We start from the raw sequence: 18,767 nt of genomic DNA, 5'->3' as shown, positions 1-18,767 counted from the left end.
TTCTTCTTTGTCAAACCTTGGCGCCAACATTACCCACAACGCAACTCTGCAACTGTGTTATGCTAGTACCTGCTGATGTAGCCTCGTGTCTCTAGACTCAAGCAGAGATGAGGAGCGGACTACAGAGGTCTGATGAGCTCACTTGTTTCTAACTCCACACCCCCAGATTTGATGTAACTATCAAATAAATGCAGTGGAGTAAAAAAGTACAATAGTTACGTTCCACCACTGATTATATGACACACAGTTGTACTCTGGGAACTTTATGTCACTTTGAACTTTTCAAGGTGAGAACTCATCATTCAATGAATGTGCTTTAGAAATCCTTCACTATAGTCCTCCTTCTCATTCCCCAGGGCCGTCCTATCACTCCAGTCTACGCCATGGCCCACAACGTCCAGCGTATCCCTACAGCCGCCGGCCTGTACGGAGCTGGATACGTCCCCATCACAAACTACGCTGCCAACACGTCAGCTCTGGCCGCTCTGCAGAAGAACGCAGCGCTGGCGGCCGCAGCGTATGGCGGATACGCAGGCTACGCCATGCCACAGGCCTTCCCCGCCACGGCCTTCCAGCTGCCCATCCACGATGTCTACCAGACATATTGATCCTGAGGGTCAGACCACGTGAAACAACGACAAAGTTACCCTGCCTGTGACTGAACCACCGCCGCCACCACCGCAACGTCTGTCCCATCGTACAGAGACATCACTTGAACTTGTGCACGTCCAAAAGCTCTAAAGGAATGTCGTTTGAAGCAAATATTTAGACAGAGAAACAATGACATCACATATCTGTCTCACCTACTGGCCTCAGTATATCCTGGAACCATGGCAACCATATGACAGGCTTATTCATGCAGCACCACTGTCTTATAACACACATAGAGGACAGTCCACTTACTGAGGAAACCTACACGTATATGGTGACAACCGGTCCCCAACAACAAGCATCTCTCTCTCTCTCTGTGTCTCACATCCCTCGCCACCTTGTTGCTATGGCAACAGAAACACTGAAGGTACATTCAAGTATTTATGAAGAGAAGATACATATTTAAGGTTTCATTCTCTGTAGGTTTCTCTTATTAATGGAGTGATATGTGTTCTCTGAGGCAGGAAAGATAGACCTTTACACTGTCTAAGTTGTTTTAAACTGTAAAAGTTAATTGAAAGAAAGTAAAAGTACAACAAGAACTACTGACAAGAGAATATACCACTGAAGACAACTGTTTTTTTGGATATACTAATGTTATATTTTCTTTAATATATAGTATTTTAGCCAATTCTACATGCTGTAGGTGATGCTGTCCGTCCATGCTGGTTGAATGTGTAAGCTTCAAACACGCCTGTTTGGTACTTTTTGGTTTATTTAGTTTTATTTGGTTGTTTTAAATGAAGGTTTTTAACGTGTTTTATTTGCTTCTAATTAGTTTGCTTTGTTTTTATGTCTCCCCTTTAACTTTTAGAAACGTATATCTTGGTTTGTTTGAAGAAAAAGTCGCCAGCTAAATAATATTTTTGTGGCAGGTTCGTTGGGGAACAAATATTAGAGAAAGAAAACTGGATTTTTCTAGATGATTTATAAGCCTGATAGACAGCGACACCATGTACATGGAGATGTTTCCCATCCTCAGAAACTGCGCTGACAGGGGACTGAACTGATGTTGTTTTTTTTCTCTCATTTACGTTTGTTTTTATTATTGTGTTTTTGAATTGTTTGACTCTTGAAAGGTGAACAAATATGGACAGAAATGAGAGACATTTTTTTCTATGTGGACTTGAACACTCTGCCACTTAAAGCGCTCCTGCATTTGCCAACGCTGACCAAAAAAAACTTCATACACTCCAGTCTATTAGACAGACTCTCTGTGCCTTACATCTCTATGTGCTACCTTGTGCTTTTCACTGTGCCTTTTATAACAATGTGAAGCCCCTTTGGTTGACACATATCTGTGCATTGCACTGGAGTTTTCTCAATTCATATTTCCAATGATTTGTGGTATAGAGTGCTACAGGAATGAATCCTAAAACCCGGAAATGAGTTAGCATTTTAGCACTTCCGGCTCCATCGTCTGGAAGTCAATGGGTTTTTTGAATGGGTTTTTAGTTAGATGCCTGAAATAATGTCTGTGGTTAACACCAGCTTTAGAGATTTTAACATTTTGTTCTACGACATAAAATACATCAGTAAATATCCCACTCGTGAGTTTTGAAGCTTTTACGTGTCTTAAAAAAGGCGGTTGCTAAAAAGTGGCTAAATGAGACTACTAAACGTCATCACGCCGACTCGTCCACCTTTACAGCCTCGTTGCGTATACTTGCACTCATGCGACCGTGGTGTAGTTCGTTTATAGCCTACCGTTAGCTTTTTACTTTTGACAATTGCATTCACACTTCAAAAATCATAAAAGTAGTGTTCACATGTGGAGATTATTTTACAGAACAAAAAGTGTAAGTATCATAAACGTTTGTTTGCCACGGAGCTTATTTTCTGAAATATTCCAAAACCAAATGGAAAAAACCCATGTTTTTTTTGTCGAGGGAACGAGTGCGATGCCAACTTCCTGTTCTTCATCCCTGCAGTTCTGTATTAGTGGTGAGACAAGTAGGTTTCAGTAGATGTGACGGGGCTACCTTTCTCCTCTCTGAATGCTCCTGCAGCAGTAACACTCCGTATGTCTGCCTCCTCTTTATTTCTCGTCCTCCAAACTGTGCTTGACCGAGGTGCACTTAAACGTATTTATAAAAGGCAAAAGATTGCGACTTTCAGATGAAGAGATATGAAATACTGAGCATGAATTCATGTGTGAACTAGGTTAGTTTGGCATTTCTCAAATACTGTACGTGGATAAAGCATAAAAAATAACCCTCATGAATGTTTTAGTAGGCACTTTTTAAACTCTGCAGTGTGTTGAAAACAAGTGTAATATTACACTGGGATTAACTGGAGCAATACCTCGCGCTGTAATATACAAGTAGCCATGCAAGTACGTGCTACAACACACAAACATAACGGATGCAAGCAGCTGCTGATCATGAAGTCCACAACAGCCATCTTTATATAAGAGAATGCAAAACATTTGTATGCTGGCTTGTATTTGTAAACCAGTTCTGGTAGTTGTTTTTATTCTCTGTGTTTTAAAGATTATTTGCTCCTTTTCCATCATGTTATCAGATTTTTGACACATAAAACAACACAAGTTTGACTTAGAGGATGGCCTGGATCATGACTACGTTTAATGTCCAAGACGTTCAATGAAAACAAACAAGACGTATTTGTCTCCTCTAACTCCATCCTCTACATTTTTCTCTCTCTTTCCTCTGAAACTGGATTTGATGTAGAAAACCAACTGCTGATAACTGCTTTTTATTATTTTCTTGTATGATGACAATAAGTCAGGATATATTTAATATATGCATTACGTATTTTTGTCTATGAAGTGAGAAGAAAAGGTATAATATATTCTAAAAAATATTTCTTTTCTTTATTTACACCTTGTTTAGGGATTTAAAAAAAAAAAAAAGTCAGAGTAACAAAAGTAGAGAAAAACATTCTTTTTTGCCAAAGTGTCCAATAGTTTTTAAACCATTCAAGGTTCTTGTGTGTTATTGTATTTTTATTTGTAATATTCTGTTTGCTATTTTGTACTGGATTTGGTGTTATGAGTGGGAACACAAACTTCTCGTTGAGCTACAGTTTATCAGTAAAAGTAAAACTGGTCCATTGCAGTTTTACAACCCATCTGCACTATGAGCTGTTTGGTGTTGTAACTCTGCATGACGGTTTTGGAATAAACTGCTAAAGGTCTGAACATGATTTAACAGCCATACACACTTTCATGTGTCCTTCTGCCTCCCACTCAAAACACCTGCTTTACTTTCTATCGCCTGCTTTCCAGCCACAGGATGAACACCTGCTCCTTGTGTCCGTGGCGTGGACCTATGTATGCCTAGTTTAACATAGGTATTACCATTTTAAACTCTTCCTAGCGTGTGCCTTATTGCCAAGATGTGCCCTTTGCTATGCCTTTGTAGACCTATGCAGACTGTTTTCTATCTGAAGGTTTGTTAAAAAAAAGCTTGTTCTGTATTGTTATATTTATAGTGTTAAAGTAGATAAATAAAGCATTTTCAAAAGGACGCAATGCTGTCATTCATTTTGTTCGTCTACATATGAAACTGACTGTCAGCTTAGTTTTAGATTAAACCGCATAACTAGAAAGTGCTAAAAGGGTCAGAGGGACTTTGACTCCGACCTTTGTGAATGGAAACCCATCCCTGACCTCGTACATCAGCTACTATTAAGCAATGTGTCATGGTGGAGAGAGGAGAGAGAGAGAGCGAGCACTGCAGTGTTTGGAGAATGTTTCATTAGCTTCTCTGTGGCAGGTCAACTTTACTCCAGAAACATGTTGTACCCAAGCGAGGAGTTCAGGGAGGATTTTAAGAACATTAGTAGCCTTCATCAGGCGGTACAATGTGTGCAGGAGGGCAATCAGGTACACCGAGTACCTTTCAGCCAACTGTTTTACTATTAAAAATGCGGTGAAAGGTTACAGAAAAAACAACCTGACTATCAATACAGTATTGACACTACCAATACTAAATCATATTTTTAATAACAGTAGGATACCAAGAAAACTCAAGTTAAATCACTTTCTTTGCTGATGTTGTGTACATACGTGCATTCATCACCTTGCTAGTTCACAATCATTTGCTATTAACGACTTGTTTTAACATGCATGTGATTTATTAATCATCAGAGAGTATTAAAATGCTTTGGCAAATCGCTCAGTGGTAATAAATACATTCACAAGCAGCATATTAATGGTGCATTTACCTCAAAAATCATGGTTCATGGTTCTACCCTACATGATTTTCTGCTTTTAATAATAAGAAATCTTGGTATTGGTATAAATATTGGTCATTCTGGCTGTTGGATTTAATGGTATTGTATCCAAACCATTAATGTTTAATAAAAACTTTAAAGACAATAGGTAACATCTCCAATATTCTGCATTAATAAACACCACACCTACTTTATCACACTGACAGGCAGCAGGAGAAAGATTTTAAATGTTTTAAAAGTTAAAGACACTTTATGCTGTCAGATTGGTGAAATTATACATTTAAGACAATATTGCCATCTGGTGGTAAACACCCCTCATGAGAGCAGCCTGCAGGGGAGCTGTACAGTCAGACCAGACAGTGCAGGTTTTCACTGGCAGCCATGTTAGCTCCACAGTCACTAATGCAGAATATTGTAAGAAAAAACCCCACATTTAGTCTGTCTTTTGGTTAAAAATATGAATTCAACACATGCAAAAAGAGGATGTTATCATACAGTCTGAGTGTTGAGTCAAATATTGTCATTTATTTAGAGCAGAATATAAAAATACTGTAGGCTGGGAGAATAAAATACACCATAAATATTATTTTTTACCTGGTTTTATGTGTGTGGCAGGGAAAATATTCTGCATGCAGGGAACATTTTCACATAATTACATTAATACTATTGTTATATTTGTTGTATTAAATTCCATAGCTAATCCTGCGCAGGATTATATGTTCCAAATTTTGTATCCAAAAGTGATAAAACTACAAAAAAAGTTAAATAATATCCTTAAAACAGTCTAAACCAGGCGTCTGCAACCTGAGGCTCTGGAGCCACATGTGGCTCTTTAGCTCCTCTCCAGTGGCTCCCTGTGGATTTTTTTTTTTTTTTTAAATTAGTGGAAATTAATAACTGTTTTTTTGTTTACATTTTAAATTTTATTTATCATTGTTGTAGGTCTATGGTACGAAAGAGTATTAGGGCCACTTTGAGGAAAAATAAATAAATCTGAGATTTCGAGAATAAAGTCATAGGTTTACGAGAAAAAAAAGTCGTATGAGAATAAAGTCATAATATAAAGTAGTAATTTTACGTGTTATTTTCTTTTTTTCTCGTAAAGTTATGACTTTATTTTCGTAACATTCAGACTTTTTTCTCGTAATATTACAACTTTTTTCTTGTAATATGACTTTATTCTCGTAATATTCCGACTTTCTTTCCCATAATATTACGACTTTTTACTCGTAATATTATGACTTTATTCTCATAAAGTTATGAATTTTTTCTTGTAATATTATGACTTTTTTTTCTCATAATATTATGACTTTATTCTGTAAATCTCAGATGTTTTTTCCCTCAATGTGGCCCTAATACTCCGTAGTACATTTGCTCTTTGGCCCTCACTGCATTAGACTTATAAACTATATACTTCGACTATAAGCTGTGTTACCTTCATCACAATGATCAAATGTTTTGCAGCTCCAGACAGATTTTTTAAATTATTATTATTGCCTAAAATGTCTCTTTTGATAGTAAAGGTTGCTGACCCCTGCTCTAAACTGTATTGATCTAAACTTTAACTACATTTCCCATGATGCACCTGACAGCCAGCCAGCCAGCCGCGTTCGCTCTATGCTCTTTGCATGCGCCTTGCCGCTGCTGCTGTCTTGGCAGATTTATAAACAACGCAGCTACGAGCTAACTCAGCTAGCTCTCTATTGCTAAAAGGCAACACAGATGATTGTTTTGCAGCTGCTAAAACCTCGGCGCCGCCGCTCTTGAACGCAGCCTGGTTTATATTTGGCTTAAAGGAGACGCGACAAAGAGAGCATCATGGTGACCGCGCTCATCTGCAGCTCTACTATCGCTTTAAGAGGGTCTGCTTCTTTAAAATTATATCGCTTTATTGCTGAATAGATAATTAAGAAAAGTTTTAAATTCCTAATTAATAAATATATGTATTTAATTTGCGTGTAAATCCACCTCGCATTCACAGTAAAATGCCCCTCTGTTGGATAAAGGCCGCTGGAAATCATCAAAACGTCTTTAAACCAGATGTTGTCCGCGTTTACTCCGATTTCTAGTCAACCTGCTGGACTTTAAGCTGATTTTGCAGCAGGGTGCATTGTCCTCGGGTGGAGATGGAAGCGGTAAATAAAGATGAAGAGCCGGCGGAGGACAAGGCCGCAGATGAAACCCCGGCCACAAGTAGAAGCGTCACCCCGCGGAGAGGGCTCAGAGAGCGGGGAGCGAGCCGCCCGAGGTCCGGCGTCTCTCCTTCATTACTGGACGTTAACGGAGCTGTGTCGAGCTCAGGACGAGTTCTCAGAGACAGGTCAACGAGGACAGTACCGGCCTGGCTGAAGGACACCAAGAGTGACGATGAGGAAGAAGAAGAGCAACCGAGCCCGGACACCGGTGCGACTAAGAGGCGGAAAGTTCCCAACTCGAGGCGGAAGAAACAGCCTGATTGTGGGGCTGAGGCTGCAGGGGGGGTCGCAGGTGACAGTCTTCAAGGCACAGAGTACGTTTTTTTCAGACATAGACATTTTGTTTATAATGAGCCTGTCTAGACTTTAAACTGTTTATGTTGGTGTTTAGTTCCTGTCAAAAAGCAGCACGCCTTCAGCCATAGCTCGTCCCCCTTTCTGCAGATCTCTGCATGGGGAGGGTGGAGTGAAAACTCACCTGGCTTCTCTAATTGGCACATATTTATTTATTTATTTATTTATTTATTCAATGCAAAAGCTTTTAAATGCATTGCTGTTATTTAAGATGTGATGAATGGTAGAGAAAAAATCACATCTCAGCGTTTTTTTTTTTCCTTTCTTGCAGCTCAGAGGACCCCAAGAAACCTGCCACAGATGCTCAGGGTAATAAGAGAAAAAAATACAGCTGTCAATGGATGAAAATATTTAATTGCATGATTGTGCATGATTAATCACATTTTTTTATCTGTTAAAAATTTACCTTAAAGGGACTGTTTGTAAGAATCAGGAATGTTTGTTAACAGCGACACCTGTGGCCGTTAAGTCAACGAAAGTCAGCGTCGGGTTCGCGCTTGTGCTCGCTCTACATAGACATGAACGAGCATCGCTCAAAATATTTAGGCGACACACGTCAGCTAAAACCACAATATCACTCGATATTTCACCTGCTTGGCAGTAGACGAAGGTCTCTCCATGAATCACTGCTGATCCTAGTGTTGGCTTTTCCTGCCTCAGCCTCCCAGAGGGAACAGGGAGACACCCGCACCCGTTCAGAGACGATACCGTTACTCTCAGCGGAGCCCCGTCACTTCACAAGACACGGGAAACCTCTGTTGGTCTGGAGGAGCTGCAGCATTTATTTCTGCACAAACGTCCACTGTACATTCACTAGATATTCTCAGAGCTACGAAGTCTTCTGCAGTGTGTAGTGTGCGCGCATGCACGTGAGAGTGGAGCGAAATAGCATGAACGAGCACGGCCTGTGAGTGAAGGAGTGAAGGCAGGCAGGCAGAGGAGCAGAGTACAGCAGAGACTCCGGCCCTGGAGACCAAAGCTACGGTCTCCCCCGTGTTCTCCGACCGCGGCCAACACTGTTTTGCAAGACGGGCTTCACTAGATACAACTTTGCAGTTTTGGTGCTTCCGTGTAGTTTGTGTTGGAGTCTTGTCTGAACAGCGTAGCCACACGCGAACACGCATGGGACACCGACCCGGATTGATTTATACGTGTAAGAAGTTACAAACAGTCCCTTTTTAAAGGGAGATTTGTTAAGTATTTAATACTCTCATCAACATGGGAGTGGGCAAATATGCTGCTTTATGCAAATGTATGTATGTATATATTTATTACCAGTAATCAATTAACAACACAAAACAATGACAAATATTGGGCAGAAACCCTCACAGGTACTGCATTTAGCTAAAAAAAATATGCTGAAATAATATCATAGCAAACTCAAACCCAACAGGCAACAACAGCTGTCAGTTAAGTCAGCACACTGACACACTATGACTTGGCCAAAACTGCATGTGATTATTATAAAGTGGGCTGTAAAAGGGAGACTCGTGGGTACCCATAGAACCCATTTTCATTCACACATCTTGAGGTCAGAGGTCAAGGGACCCCTTTGAAATTTGCCATGCCAGTTTTCTTTCTCCAAAATGTAGCACATGTTTGGAGCGTTATTTAGCCTCCTTCGTGACAAGCTAGTATGACGAGGTTGGTACCGATGGATTTTCTAGTTTCCTATGATACCAGTATCTTCTCGTTTTAAAACTGAGCCCGCTACAACCTCCGAAAGACTGATTGTGCTAATGCGTTAAAGAAATTAATGGCGTTGAAAGGAATTTGCGTTAACGCGTTATTAGCACATTAACTTTGACATCCCTAAAAAAAACTGTCTGCATTTAAGTTAAATCTTATTCTATATATTATGTGCAAGAGGATAACAAACATTGCTGGCTTGTGTATGGTTGTGTCTGCACGTGCCTGTGCCACACTTCATGGCATACAGCATGTTTGATGGCATGCTTCTGCTCCCTCTCTCCAGCTCTACCCTCCAGACGCCCCCCAGCCCAGACTCGTGCCAAGCCCCCGTCTGGCAGGGCCGTCCGCAGCCCTGCCAAGCCTGTGTGTAAGACCGAACCTGGAATGGAGAACCCAGCTGGTGAGCAACCTGTTGACAGTGAGCTACAACGGTTCAACATGTGGCCTTATAATTCACAAATCAGATTATACAGATGCAGAAGCGCTGAAGCATCATGTTCACTACTGTTCCTCAGGATATTATTTATTCTATAAGAAACCTTCAGTGACATCCTATATAGTTGATATTGGAGGGTTGTGGTTATGGGTTTTCAGTGTAACTAATGGGATCAGTGCTGCCTTTTGAGTTAAAAAATCTGCATGAGGAGTTGCATGTTCAGTCTATGGTCGTTGACTTCTTGCTTCTTCACATATTATTTAGTTTGCCCGCCCGCTGGCGTTTCAGAGAATACTGCAACGAACAACGCGTTTAGCATAAACATGCAACTTTGTGCTTGCTCGTTGCTCGCGCCATCTATGGAGGCCAGCGCCACGGTATCGTGAGCGAGTATAAGCGAGGCTTTAGAGGGCAGTAGACCACAATAAAATGTTTTTACGTTTTATGCTTTCATACATTTTTCCCATTTCGCATCATTTATACAAATATATGTACATATATCTAAAATTGAAGGTTCAAGTGGCTAAGAGCGTTGCTGTTGCCGTTCTCAAACTAACGATGTCTTTCTGTCTTTCTTTCTCTGTTTGTCTTGCAGCAGTGGAAGGAGAGGTAAAAAATAAAGACGAGTATGAAATGTGAGTATATTTTTGTATTTTGTTTGTGTATATATGTATATATATAATAGATATATATATATCTATATAGATATATATATATATATATATATCATTAGCACAATCTTTGTCTGACTCTGGGGGGTTACACAGCATCATCTTGAAATATATTTTTAAAAAGTGTACATGCATTAGCTTTAACAATAGAGAGTCTGCATAACGTATCATAAGCATTATGTCTTATTAAGATATTTATGGCCCACTGAGCCCGTGGCTTTTAAAGTATACTGTCTTGTATATTGTAAAAGTGTGTGACTAAGTGAGAGTGGTGCTGTGTTTTGATGACCGTTGTGTTTTCACACTCGTGCTGTCTCAGTAAAAAGAAAGAGGAGGAAAGCGAGGACGTTGCTGAACCAGTCTTGGATGATGAAGACCCTCCATTTCGGGACGACCCCAACGACCTCAGCTACCAGCCACAGACTCAGAGGTACACTTATCTCAAGTGTGTTCACTTGACCCAAAGCAGACAGACAAGAGGGGAATTCAGTTTCAAGTGATTTGTTGTTTTCTTTTTCAGTGGTGTAGAGGAAGAAGAGGGTCTCAGCAGTGATGAAGATCTTCCTTTTACAGATGACCTAAATGACCAGAGCTACGATCCGAAGGATGAACGGTGTGTGTGTGTGTGTGTGTGTGTGTGTGTGTGTGTGTGTGTGTGTGTGTGTGTGTGTGTGTGTGTGTGTGTGTGTGTGTGTGTGTGTGTGTGTGTGTGTGTGTGTGTGTGTGTGTGTGTGTGTGTGTGTGTGTGTGTGTGTGTGTGTGTGTGTGTGTGTGTGTGTGTGTGTGTGTGTGTGTGTGTGTGTGTGTGTGTGTGTGTGTGTGTGTGTGTGTGTGTGTGTGTGTGTGTGTGTGTGTGTGTGTGTGTGTGTGTGTGTGTGTGTGTGTGTGTGTGTGTGTGTGTGTGTGTGTGTGTGTGTGTGTGTGTGTGACAACAGTAGACATAGGCACCATATTTTTTTTTGTCAATGACTGGACATTTCTCTGTTTTCTTCTCTCTTAGGGACGTCCCTAAACCAAAGCGCAGAGCTCCTCCGAGACAGAAGGAGAGGAAAGAGAAAGAGAAGGCTCCTAAAAAAGAGAAGGAGGTTGCTGAGATAAAGATCGAAGGTTTGGACAACGTGGAGAGTTTGGAAGAGGAAGTAAAGCTAGAGGAGGAAATCGTGGATGACCCGGATGGACCCAGGAAGTAAGCACAGTACCAGTCAATGTGTATCAAGTTATCAATAGGACAGATCCACATTACACCTAAGGGATAATGTACAGCGAGCCGGTCATTGTTGTGAAATAAACCCCGGCAGGGTTTTGCATCGCCCTGAAGGGGTTCATTTCACAACAATGACCCGCTAGCTGTACATTATCCTGCTTATTACACGGCTACTTACTTAAGAAATCAGTAATTTTGACACAAAAACGGAGAACCTCCAGAGTTCGACATCAGAACTGCGTCCATATCAGCGGTCTGCTATAAAGAAATGCCAGAACTCCATGATTGACCAATCAGATTTGAATATTCAACAAAGCCGTTAATAAGTATGTCTAATGAGCTACTGTTGTACTTTTACTCTTATTAAGTTAAACTGCATGTGAAATCTGAATGTAATGTGTGTGTGTGGCTGTTTGTATGGCTACTGAGCAAACTCCTTAATTTTTCCATTGCAACTCAATTTTGTAATTTTCTTTTTTCCTTCTGTGTTAGGAGAGGCCGGCGGAAAAAAGACGATAAAACTCCGCGGCTGCCAAAGAGAAGGTGAGATTGATGATGTCTGTTTTAGGGCATCGTAATCTAAACTTTATTATATCATTTAATGAATCATCCTGTCATCATTTCATCCAGAATAAAGCATACTGTAGTGATTGATGTTTGACATAGTGAGCAACCGATTTGGATATGTTAGATATCAGTGAGGTTTCAGTACTGTAACATTGCAATGCTTCACCCACATAGGAAGAAGCCCCCTGTGCAGTATGTGCGCTGTGAAATGGAAGGATGTGGGACGGTCCTGGCTCATCCTCGCTACCTACAGGTCTGTCTCAGCAACCACACAAATTTACTGAGGCCTGTTTACACCTGTGACTCAAACGCTACTCCAGTTCAAATGTAGTACTCGGGAATGGATTCGGAACTTTGCTGTGATGAACCATTTGATTTTCAAACACTATAAGGCCCTGATCAGACAGAGCATGTTTTGCAGTTTACTGCGTCTTTTGTTATATTGTTGCTAGGCAATCACCGAATGAGTGCTAACATTACCTTATTACGAACCATGAACTGTATGCGACCCAAATAGTTAATAATATAGTTTAAATTAATGAAAACAGTTTAGTGACAACTGTCCATCACAGTTTCCCAGGTGGTGCCTTCGAAGTGCTGGACTAAATTCTGTTGATCAGTTATTGAACAATAAACAATAAGTAGTTTCGGCACTAAACGTATGAACTTATTATCCATATCTGAGAAGATCCCAACATAATTTCTGATAAAATCTTCAATACATCAGTAACAATGTGGTCTGCATAATATGTTCAAACACACACAAATGTTATGATGAATTGACCATACATGCTATTGTCGATAACTTTAAGATAGAAAACAAATTTTTTTTTTTAGGTCTGTTTTCAGTCTGCCAGCCTCTCCATCCTCCTGCAAATGATGATCTGTTTTTACATGTTTTTTTTATTCTGCACACCAGCATCATATAAAGTACCAGCACTTGCTCAAGAAGAAATACGTCTGTCCTCACCCTTCTTGTGGAAGGCTGTTCCGACTACAGAAGCAGCTGCTGCGTCATGCAAAGCACCACACAGGTACACCTGCAGTACACACATAAAATGTGCATTGGGTTCGATCTGTGTTGGAGAACAACATCTATATTTAAGTGTTTTGTTGTTCCAGACCAGAGGGACTATATCTGTGAGTTCTGTGCCCGTGCCTTCAAGAGCTCCCACAACCTGGCTGTGCACCGCATGATCCACACCGGAGAGAAGCCCCTCCAGTTAGTACTTCTCTGCTCACAATTATTACTCCTTTGATTTCTTCATTCCCTTAAGTCCTTGAATACATGCATTTTCTCTCGATTTTCCCCCATAGGTGTGAAATCTGTGGCTTCACGTGTCGTCAGAAGGCGTCTCTCAACTGGCACATGAAGAAGCACGACGCCGACGCCACCTATCAGTTCGCCTGCTCCATTTGTGGCAAGAAGTTTGAGAAGAAGGACTGTGTGGTGGCCCACAAGGCTAAGAGTCACCCGGAGGTACTAATCGCTGAGGCTCTGGCAGCCAACGCTGGCGCCCTCATCACAACCCCGGCCTCCCTGCTGGAGCTGCCAGGAAACCCCATGCAAGCAGAGGTCACCAGCCTGGACGTGAGCCAAATGGGGCAGGATGGGCAGGTGGACCAGCTGAGCCACGATGGTCAAGTGGCTCAGGTGTCCCAGATGGGTCATGTGACCCAACAAGTGAGTCACCAGGTGGTGTTACTGGGACAGGACCAGAGCCTCCACACCATGCAGGTGCCGGTGACGATTGCCCTGTCCCCCATCGACCCCCCGTCGCCAGCTGACAACCAGCAGCAGACTCACCTCCAGCTCCAGATGCCCGTCCAGTTTGTGCAAGCTGCTCAGCAGCCGCAACAGCTGACCCTCCACTCCAGCTCAGTGGTGACCCAGCATCAACCCCAGCTGCACTCTCTACAGTCGTACTCCTCCCAGCAGCAGAGCCAGACACAAATCCTTCAGATGACCTTCCAGCCAGTCAGCCAGTCTCAGCACCACATTCAGCAGATCCCCATCCTAGCGACCTCTCAGCAGCTCCAGAGCCTGCACGCAGCGTCCCTGAGCTCTTCTCTCCTGTCCCCCTCCCAGCCCCACTCCCAGGACCCGGCCTCCACTAACGGGGACAGCTTTATTCTGGACAACCCGGTGCTCTCGTCTTCCTCTCCGTCAGCCGGCTCCCTCGTGCAGACAGAAGTCATGGGGGAGGACGGCGTGGTCTGGGAGCAGACGGGACACGGGGAAGTTCTGTCGGACAGCACTGAGAGACACGTGCAGCAGACCCTCATGTAAAACAAGGATCGCACGAACAGAACAGAAGATGGAAGCAGATTGCCATCAGTGACCTGATACACTGTACTGCAATGTTTGAGGTAAATGTAGGATCACCAATATATTATGTACTGTTCACTCATAGTCATATTCGGTAGCTTTTTAGAATATCTGTATCAGGGAAAGATATGTATGTGTGTCTGTATGTGTAAGTCGTTGCCTTTGTACATAAGTCCTGTAAACTTAACTAGCCTTTTATGTGAGTGTGTGTAATGATGCTGAGGTTATGTTGCAAAGCTATTATGCAATAATATTAGCATACCTCTTAGTAATATACAACACACACCTAGTGTGTGGCGTCAAGGTTCCTACTGAAATAAATCAACTGTATTTATATTATGAATTAACACAAAACACACGTTAGAAAGCTATAAACACAATCCCAATATGTGTGGAGTAAATTCTGTTTAAATGAATAATAGGCAGCTATTTTTTTCATTTAGTGTCCAGATCTACTGTAAAACCTTTATTTGGCGAGGTTAAAAGAAAAATACAACTGACAAAGAGAAACATTTCAAAACCTGAAAAGGAATAGACAAAACTTATGTTTTACAGTCCTGTAAAAAAAAGTCACAGAATATGCATATTTTAGCTATTTTGTCAGTGTCATTAAACATGTTTCACTGGCAGCTGTTTGTTAAGCTTGGCTGTTGGTAGACTTTGAAGGAATAATAACCTATATAATGTATATACTAATCGCGTCCTCGGTCATTATAGGCAGCTAAAAGGTGACCTTGGATACTGTAAATCACACGTGAACCCATAAAATAACAGCAAGCACAGAATTAAACTCAAACATTGTCAATAACCTTTGAAGTGTAAATGTAATTTGATAAGCGAAGCTATGTAGAGAAACCTTGGAGCATATGTCGATACTAAATCTGCACCTCTTCTGGTTTGTGATTTAGGATGTGTGGTAGAGCAAACACAAAAACTGTTCATTTATAAGATGAAAATAAATGTCTTAACATTTATCTAAAGTGTATTCACTAACAGTAGTTAACACGAACCCGAGCAATCTCACTGACTGTCTTGAACTGGGGCAGTTATAGGCCCGATCCCAATGTCCACTCTCACAGACTCCCGCAAAGTTTAGAGTCCGTGAGGGCGCCCTCGCAGACGTTTTGAGCCCTTTATGAACAATTTCCGGTAGTCTGTATTTCTGCAGACTTTGCCTGAGGAAATTACCCACAATTCATAGCGTTGTGACGTTAAACACAGGGTTACTAGGGGAAGCCCGGAGGCATAAAATAAACGATAAACAAGAGGACAGCACATGGGTGTTCAGCCAGGCATATTTAAATTTACACAGAAACGTTAACATTAAGGATTTAAGAGGGTACATAAAAAACACATGAAATCAGAGTAATGCGAGTATTAGAGTATTAGAATATTACACACCTGGTTTATTCATCAAATATTTATTTTATTTTTTCTTCATGAAGTTTGACAAAAACAAGTAAATCATTTTTTTTTTGAGTTACTTCTAGTCTGGTAAGGCAAGAGCCTGGAAGACGTTCAAATAGGAAGTAAAAACGTAAAATAAAAACCCACAATTGGCGTCGTCAAGGTAACGTGATATGTTGCAGTAAAGTGCTGTATAGGGCTGTACAATTAATCTAATATTAATCGTGATCACGATTTTGGCTTCCCACGATTAAATGAACATGATCGACTTGACATTTAAAATTTGTGCTTCTCTCAAAGAAAACTGCTGCATAAATCAAGCGCTTCCTAAACTAACAGCTAGAGATGAACCGTCAATCAGCAGCCGATTGAAGCCGGACGGATTTCAGCAGTCTCATATATCCATATATCTCATATTTTTTGCCGGTCACACACACATGTGCAGCTGCGTGGAGATAAACAGCTCTGTTAATGGAGGTTCCACTGAGTTACATTATGATGCGTTCAAGCTCTACTCCGTGTATGATGGTGCCTTCAAATGGGGTCGTGTTTACCGTGTTCACACGAAGAGTCCATATGAATACAATAATTAATTCTTAATCATTTCAATTTTGTATTTTTATGCAAATAACCACTATAGATGACAAAGTAAAAGGATCACATTTTTGAGTTATTGATGGTCGTAATGTAGCACAACATGGAAGTGAAAGCAGCTCTCTGTTTATTTAAATGTGAAATTGCAGTAAAAATATTTTGTCCCTAAAATCTATGAATAATCATGTTCTCAATATTGACCAAAATAATCATGATAATCATTTTGGCCATAATCGTGCAGCTCTAGTGCTGTCCCATTCATATTTATACCATTTCAAACCTTTGCATCCTCTCACACTCAACCATTTACCAGGTGATCTCAGTTAAGTCCCTGAGGGTTCATGGCTTAAGGCCTTAGGGGGGGGACATTGGGATTGGGCCGTAGTTTATTTGGTTTGAGGGGTCAACTATTAATAGTAAAGTCGGTGGTTCAATCCCCAGCTCCGTCTGTCCACATGTCAAAATGTGCTGAAGCAAGAACCACAAATTGCTCTCAATAGTGTGACTGTGGGGAATACAAATGTAAGTTGTTTTGGACATAAGTGTCTGCTAGATGTAACATAACTGTATGCCTGAGTCATTAACTGGTCCTACAATAGATAGTGCACAATTTCTACAACATATACAAACACTGAGAGAACGTATTTCATCCCAGTACTATTGCTTTTGTGTAACAGCTCAGAAAAAAACATCCATCAGGACATATTGATCTGCTCTCTGTCCCTCTGCATGGCGTACTGCTTCATAGCTCGCTTAGGAGGAATCAAGGTGTTGCTCAGTCCAACCTTCCTCTTCTTCGCTTGCTGCCCTCCTGACTCGTCCTCTTTAGTCTCCTGCTGGCGGTTCTGGGATCCTCCACCTGAATGGGACTCGGCTTGATCCGACCCGGTGGTTTCTTCACTCGCTTGTGCATGACTGTCAGTGAGAGTCTGGAGGTCACTGTCGTGTGCAAACTTGCATTTGATCCCAAACCTGCACCTTCCATCTTTCCTGTACGACACACACATCCTTTTACCTCCTATCTGGGAGGGTTTGGCCTGCATGGTTAAGGGGACGTGTTTCTGCAGGGCACTGAGCTTCTGGTCCGCCTGGGCCTTGAAAGGGTTGGCAAACACACTGCTGTCTGAACAGGTGAGCAGAGATGGAGGAGGTAGTTTATTGGAGGAGGTGAGCAGCAGGGAAGGAGCAGGAAAGTAGGTTGCAGAAGGTTTTTGAGGATGATGACGACGTGGTGGTGGTGGTGAAGAGGGCTCTGGGTCCTCTTCCTCTGGTTCTGACTCACTGGAACCAGACTCCAGCAAGAAGTTGCGGGTCTTTTTGACAGCTGGTGCCTCATCATCATCAGCCATCTCCTTGACAACAGACCTTGAAGATGGAGAAGGTGCAGGTAAACTGATGTTAGCATAACGTTAATATTATTTAGAATATAAAGCTTTATTATCATATTAAATACAACGAGATTCACAGTTGCCACTTCTGGTCAGTGCTTTAAAACAAAGACTAAAAGAGGAAGACAAAAACATAATAGCACTATAAAACAAAGTAAATGTAATAAATAAATATGAACAGAAGTGTTACACTAGAGTATAAAATATAAAAATAGATGTAATGGAAACAGGTAATTGTAAAATAGGGTAGATGTAATAAATAAAATGTAAACAAGTTGAGGTGTATATTGCATCAAGGATATATTGCATTTATTAACAATCTGTTTTGTGCTGAATGTTTTTGTATTAAGTGAATACTTACCCAGCTGCACCGTTGTTTACATCCTCTCCATCTCCATCGCTGTCAGACTCAGAGGACAATCCGTACCCGACCAGAGAGTTCATGACTTTAACGAAGCTAACGAAGCTAACGAAGCTAAGCTAACGAAGCTAAGCTGGTTAGCTACACTTAAAGCAGGCTAATACTGTTACTAGGTAGTTAGTATCTTACAGTAAACACTTGGATTATTAGAACTAAAACAGCGAGGAGAGGATAATGAATCATTCACATGTCCTCGTTAAATTAAACATCCAGGTTTTTGAGGTCTAATGTTCGTCTCTATGCCAACCATTAGTGATGTGTAGGTCAAGAACGAGTCGGTTCTTTTAGCCGGCTCTTTTAAGTGAACGATAAGAGCCGGCTCCCGTCCGAGAGTCGTTTTTTTTTTTTTTCTTTAATTAATTCAAGGCAGAATGATAGGATGATTTTCTCCGCACCACGGGCACTGACTGTGACTGAATGATGTGTTAATGACGACTAATCAGGTGAGGACAGACAAGGATCATACCATCAAGCAGGGAGGGGCGGTGCGCTGACGGTCTACAGGTACAGAGCAGGAGGGAGAGGAGGAGAGAAAGAGATTAATGGTACGTGTCCACAGGGGCGTTTTTTATCGCGAGGGGACACGACGCTTCCCAACATTGGGCGCTTGGTGGGCGTGTCACTAGACACAGGCTGTCCCAACCTGATTGGACAAACGCTT

General features: G+C 41.5%; 3 protein-coding genes across 36 annotated transcripts in view; 2 read left to right on the top strand and 1 right to left on the bottom strand.

Annotated features, from left to right (window-relative positions):
- rbm47 (RNA binding motif protein 47) overlaps positions 1-4,136 on the top strand; it is a 41,859-nt gene extending 37,723 nt beyond the window's left edge. For all 33 annotated transcript variants that reach the window (XM_074630070.1, XM_074630056.1, XM_074630073.1 and 30 more), the window contains one exon: positions 357-4,136. In XM_074630070.1, the coding sequence (XP_074486171.1) occupies positions 357-608 (252 nt within the window). In that variant the 3' untranslated portion in view covers positions 609-4,136. The remainder of the gene's footprint in view (positions 1-356) is intronic.
- Positions 4,137-6,449: 2,313 nt separating this feature from the next.
- Positions 6,450-15,761, top strand: zfp91 (ZFP91 zinc finger protein, atypical E3 ubiquitin ligase). 2 transcript variants are annotated; one of them, XM_074630051.1, is made up of 12 exons: positions 6,450-7,357; positions 7,669-7,706; positions 9,373-9,489; positions 10,121-10,160; positions 10,516-10,626; positions 10,717-10,809; positions 11,197-11,382; positions 11,893-11,943; positions 12,142-12,220; positions 12,887-13,001; positions 13,090-13,189; positions 13,285-15,761. In XM_074630051.1, exons 1-12 carry the CDS (start codon positions 6,975-6,977, stop codon positions 14,255-14,257), a joined length of 2,286 nt encoding a protein of 761 aa, XP_074486152.1. In that variant the 5' UTR covers positions 6,450-6,974; the 3' UTR covers positions 14,258-15,761. The 2 variants fall into 2 exon arrangements, with proteins under 2 accessions (XP_074486152.1, XP_074486153.1); XM_074630052.1 differs by having other exon boundaries at positions 6,840-7,357; positions 10,124-10,160; positions 13,285-15,270.
- A 642-nt stretch (positions 15,762-16,403) lies between these two features.
- On the bottom strand, positions 16,404-18,378 carry LOC141764678 (uncharacterized). The gene is made up of 2 exons (XM_074630054.1): positions 18,047-18,378; positions 16,404-17,662 (listed from the first exon to the last, which is right to left on the bottom strand). Exons 1-2 carry the CDS (start codon positions 18,127-18,129, stop codon positions 16,993-16,995), a joined length of 753 nt encoding a protein of 250 aa, XP_074486155.1. The 5' UTR covers positions 18,130-18,378; the 3' UTR covers positions 16,404-16,992.
- Positions 18,379-18,767: the final 389 nt, after the last annotated feature.

This window comes from Sebastes fasciatus, chromosome 3 (assembly GCF_043250625.1).
Source record: "Sebastes fasciatus isolate fSebFas1 chromosome 3, fSebFas1.pri, whole genome shotgun sequence".
NCBI lineage: Eukaryota > Metazoa > Chordata > Actinopteri > Perciformes > Sebastidae > Sebastes > Sebastes fasciatus.
The sequence above is the reverse complement of the archived record's forward strand: the minus strand, read 5'-3'. Positions and strand labels throughout refer to the sequence as shown.

What these genes read in the sequence shown, in the direction of transcription:
- zfp91 (XM_074630051.1), top strand. Translation starts at nt 6,975, where the DNA reads ATGGAAGCGGTAAATAAAGATGAAGAGCCGGCGGAGGACAAGGCCGCA. An exon ending in ACCTGCCACAGATGCTCAGG is followed by an intron (nt 7,707 to 9,372) that starts GTAATAAGAGAA and finishes CCCTCTCTCCAG; the next exon opens with CTCTACCCTCCAGACGCCCC. An exon ending in CCGCGGCTGCCAAAGAGAAG is followed by an intron (nt 11,944 to 12,141) that starts GTGAGATTGATG and finishes TCACCCACATAG; the next exon opens with GAAGAAGCCCCCTGTGCAGT.
- LOC141764678 (XM_074630054.1), bottom strand. Translation starts at nt 18,129, where the DNA reads ATGAACTCTCTGGTCGGGTACGGATTGTCCTCTGAGTCTGACAGCGAT. An exon ending in GTAAACAACGGTGCAGCTGG is followed by an intron (nt 17,663 to 18,046) that starts GTAAGTATTCAC and finishes TCCATCTTCAAG; the next exon opens with GTCTGTTGTCAAGGAGATGG.